This window comes from Octopus bimaculoides, chromosome 4 (assembly GCF_001194135.2).
Source record: "Octopus bimaculoides isolate UCB-OBI-ISO-001 chromosome 4, ASM119413v2, whole genome shotgun sequence".
Lineage (NCBI taxonomy): Eukaryota > Metazoa > Mollusca > Cephalopoda > Octopoda > Octopodidae > Octopus > Octopus bimaculoides.
The window spans coordinates 92,943,549-92,948,033 of record NC_068984.1 but is presented as its reverse complement, the minus strand read 5'-3'; the positions used below and the strand labels follow the sequence as shown (position 1 = coordinate 92,948,033).

The following is a 4,485-nucleotide window of genomic DNA, read 5'->3' as shown; positions in this document are numbered from 1 at the left end:
ACGTGGGGCCGAAATAGCTTGTGGTGTATGCGTGCGAGTAGATGTAATCGCCTTACCTCGGTTTTCCTTTCGTTGACTGCGAGTCTGTCTTGCGGTATCCAATCCTTGAAGCTTGCCCCAACCCAAGGAACACCAGGAATAGCAGCTGCTTCTCCCAAACCTAGACCGTCGCTTAACACGTCTTGTCCTGACCACGACCCCGTTCGAAAAGTGCACGAATCCCGATCGAGGCTCCCTCTGCCCTTTTTCCTCTTCCGGTCAGCCTCCCCAGACACTGACGTCATACCACAGTTGCAGAGAGATTATGTATTTTTTGTGCCAGTAGTTTTAGTCAATTTACCTTGCAATTCACCTGAAAATTTTAAAACATGCATGTTAATAAAAGTTTTGACTGTCTTCACTGCATGCTAAAACTAAATTTTAATAACCTATTTCCACCATAAAGAATCTAGCTTGCTGATACCTGCATAAGTTCATTCTAGATTGGTTCACAGAGAAGCAACTTCCAGCCAATATATGTCCTCCAGTAAATACAAAGATTAGTTTCCCACTTCATTGAAAAATTTCTACATCTATCCTTCATAAACTTCACATGATTCTATTTAATGGTATTCTGTATACTGCAGAGTCTATATTGAACAGTCAAATGTAAAATACAACTGCTTAAACTAGTTGGAGCCCTTTATCTACTAAAAACTGGATGGTATCAAAATGTGATGATATTAGGATATCTTTTTATAATAAATTTTCAATATTTCACTTACCTCAAACTCAGGGAATTCATTTTGAAAGTTCTCTTTTTCTTGCAATTGGAACAAATTGATAGTCTGAGCAAATTAATTTGGTAATCCTTTTCTTAGTATTTAAAAGTCTTGGTGCCCTATGAATCACATTGAAGATTCAACTAAAATCCCATGTACAGTCTTACTTTGTCTCTCATTGATAGCAGTTTAATACTTTCAGCACATTTCTTCTTTGAGCTTATGTAGAGTGGAAATTGTTATGTAAATTACTGAAAATAAAGTGAAACACCAATTTTATAGATATAGTCTAACAAAAACTATTGAAACAATTGATCATGATAAGCACCAGAAATTACTTTCAATAAACTACAGATCTTGTTCTTTTCCTAGTTTAAATGTCATGCAGTACTACTGCATTGAATCAAACCACCCTCATCTCAACAACTCATTTTAATCATCACAAGTTGTCACTTTACTAGGTAACACTGAAAGTTTTCAATAACTTTTGTTTTCATTTAGGCAACAACTTATTTCTCTAAACATTACAATGGATGCCAGACTTGTCAATCTTCTTGCATTGTACGTGAATTTCCAGCATATTTCTGTAAAGTGGAAATGCACAGAAGTAGAGTTCTGCAAAAACAAGTTACTGCATAATGGTGTTATATCCTTCTACTTATAAAGTGGTGGTATATAGCAGCATTGTGTACTCTCATTATGAAACTGGAAGAGATAAAACTATGTTATGAGTATAAGCCCCCACCCTGGATCATGTCTATGCATGTATAGAAATCAGCAATTGAGTATAATACTGGACACAGTCAACAGTAGAATATTTAGTTTACATTATTATGGTATTATAGTATTGGACATGTAACTTTTAATTAGCATTAATGACATAGCACAATAGTTTTCAGTCTTTTGTTACTCAGCACCCACTTTCACCAAATGATGTTTTACAAACATCACCTCCCTATGTTTTACAAAAAGCATCAGATTATTTTAGTCAAATAAAAACAAATTTTGCATAGTACTTTATTAGTCAAATTTTCTTATACTAACCTTAAAAATAGATACATGTACCTCTTTTTAGATATTTGCTTGGGCAAGTGCCCACTATGTTACATTTTTATGGAAATTACTTTAGAAGGCAATATGAAAAAATTATATTGGACCTTGATACATCTTTAGTCATGTTTCTGTTCATTGGTAACATAATGTTCTACTCATTCTAATATCAACAATTTTTTAATGAAAATTTGTTTAAAATATACACATTGTGCCTGTCAGTGCTTCCATGGTACCTTTTTGACATTTGCTGTCCCACTGTGGGTGCAAAGCACCCTCAAGGTTTTACCATTTGGTGTTAGAATGTAGAGATTGTTGCCATTTCCAACTCTGGAACAACCAACACAGAGCTGACCATGGGAAAAGCACTGCTGCATGAGGTGAAGTCCAACAATTTTGAGTGATTGTACTTGACTCTTGTTAATTCTATTATTGTAAGCAATAGAGGTAGTTGTCACAAAGTTTTGGTATTAAATTCAAAGAAGTTTTGGTCAGTTTTCTAATACAGAATGTTGCATTTATTCTTATAGCCAAGGGATGTAACTCTTGTAAACCGTTTGAAACCTGTCACGGTCACCTTACCTTCTAGAAATGGCAGCCCAAATGCTCTTACATCAGATCCCAATACTGGATGTTCAAGAACCAAGTGAAGGTCAGATTTTCAATCCCAGGATCATCCAGATTCCAAAAGGTATAATATGTCTATGTAGAGCAAATGTAGACTGAGATACAGGTGTTCCAGACAGATAGAATTTCACTTTTATCTATATAGATGATGGCATCTGTCAAATCTCACTTAACTAGCTTGCTAAAGTGGCTCTCAGTGCTAGAATTGGCATTATAAGCCTTCAGTAACCAAGTTTTTATCTAGAAGCTGTATTTCAATTGATTACCAGGCTTCCATCCAGGTAAAAACAGCTGCCAACCACAGGTCAATGCACTGACTACTCCTCATGTACACCGACAGAAAGATCATCCTTACTCTAAGATTTAAGCCTTTTGAAAATTGTATTACCACTCCACTCAATCAAAACCTACTGAACACAACAAAATCTATGTGATATTTCAGTACTGTGAGTGCCAATGCACTGGGAACCCTAGTCATTTATTATGTGAACTTATTTTCCAAATCAATTATAGGCCATACACATTCAACCCTAAAATGTGTGGTCCTGTAGCTGGTGTGAAATCCCCATTATCTTATTGCAAAAGTGTTTTTACTGTTTTATAGGATTTCTTGTGTTACCCTCACCTGGAGTTGGTCATGGATGAAATGTCTTTGATTGCATGTCTGTTGAATCAAAGAAAATCGTTGACTCCTTACAGTTAATAGCAACAACAGTGAACTTCAACTTGTTACTAATATTGCTGTTGAGATAGACCAATAATAAAAATAAATGCTCTGATGCAGTACCAGGCAGTGACTCTCGTGGCTTTTGATCTTAACTGATTGGAAGTGTTATGTACATGGTTTGTCTTGGTATAAAAGATGGGCTACATATTCTGCTCAATACCACAGATTTGCTTGTCAGTTGCTTGATCTTAATAAGTTGAGCATATCCCTTGGTGGCTGACGATATGTGCATCTCTGAGCAGAAGTAGTGGGGGAACATCATAGCCATGTGTTGAGGGGATTTCTTTGGGGTTTGGATAATTCACCTCTGGAAACATGGGTGTTTTGTTCATCATCCTTAAACAAACCTTATTCAGGGACCTTTTGAATGGAATGGGCTACTCAACCTGAAGAAAATTCTAACTGGGCCCCACCTGCAAGGTCATGTGCTGTTTATCTTGATATGAGATCACCATGAGATCACCACTCTGATGGCATGCACTACCCTTTCACTCAATAGTAATAATAATAGTTATAATAATATGGAAAGAGAAAGACATGTTCCCTATCAAAGACTTCTAGACCAGAAAAATCTAATTGTGAAAAGACAGTGATTATCGCATTTGAAACTGGAGATCTTCTTAATAATGAAAGAGTGTAAACATGACTACATTGAGCAAGAAAAAAAAGAGTAGAACAAGAACATAGAATGGTAGAGGGGCCAATGAAACCTCAAAAAAGAAATAATAGCCAAGATGAAAACAAATTTTACTTTGAAGAAGATAAAAATGTTACAGAAGAAAGGAGTCTACTACAATGCCAGAATTAGACACAAAATAGTGAAAGAAAGAGACTATCAGCCCTGGTAGGAATCCAAAGAAGAAAATCAAGGAGTGAAGATGGCACTTTTCTGTAGGCTGACTATGTAAGTCTCAGTTCCAGTATCTATCAGCCTCATATTTCTTCAAAGCAATGCCAACCAGGCCTATGTGCTTGGTGTTTGACACTATGACAGTGACATCATCTGTGTATGCTGATGTGGTGGACCCACATCCTAGTTCACATGGGATGCCTCCAATTTCCATAGTAGTAGCTCTAGAGCTAGTTCATCATCATCATCATCATCATCGTTTAACGTCCGCTTTCCATGCTAGCATGGGTTGGACGATTTGACTGAGGACTGGTGAAACCGGATGGCAACACCAGGCTCCAGTCTGATTTGGCAGAGTTTCTACAGCTGGATGCCCTTCCTAACGCCAACCACTCAGAGAGTGTAGTGGGTGCTTTTACGTGTCACCCGCACGAAAACGGCCACGCTCGAAATGGTGTCTTTTATGTGCC

The 4,485-nt window shown here is 37.1% G+C and overlaps 1 protein-coding gene across 4 annotated transcripts in view; it reads right to left on the bottom strand.

The window, feature by feature from the left end:
* The window catches only part of LOC106877781 (uncharacterized), a 234,168-nt gene that overhangs the window by 176,020 nt on the left and 53,663 nt on the right, over positions 1 to 4,485 (bottom strand). For all 4 annotated transcript variants that reach the window (XM_052967253.1, XM_052967252.1, XM_052967255.1 and 1 more), the window contains exon 2: positions 765 to 1,012. In XM_052967253.1, the coding sequence (XP_052823213.1) occupies positions 765 to 784 (20 nt within the window). In that variant the 5' untranslated portion in view covers positions 785 to 1,012. The remainder of the gene's footprint in view (positions 1 to 764; positions 1,013 to 4,485) is intronic.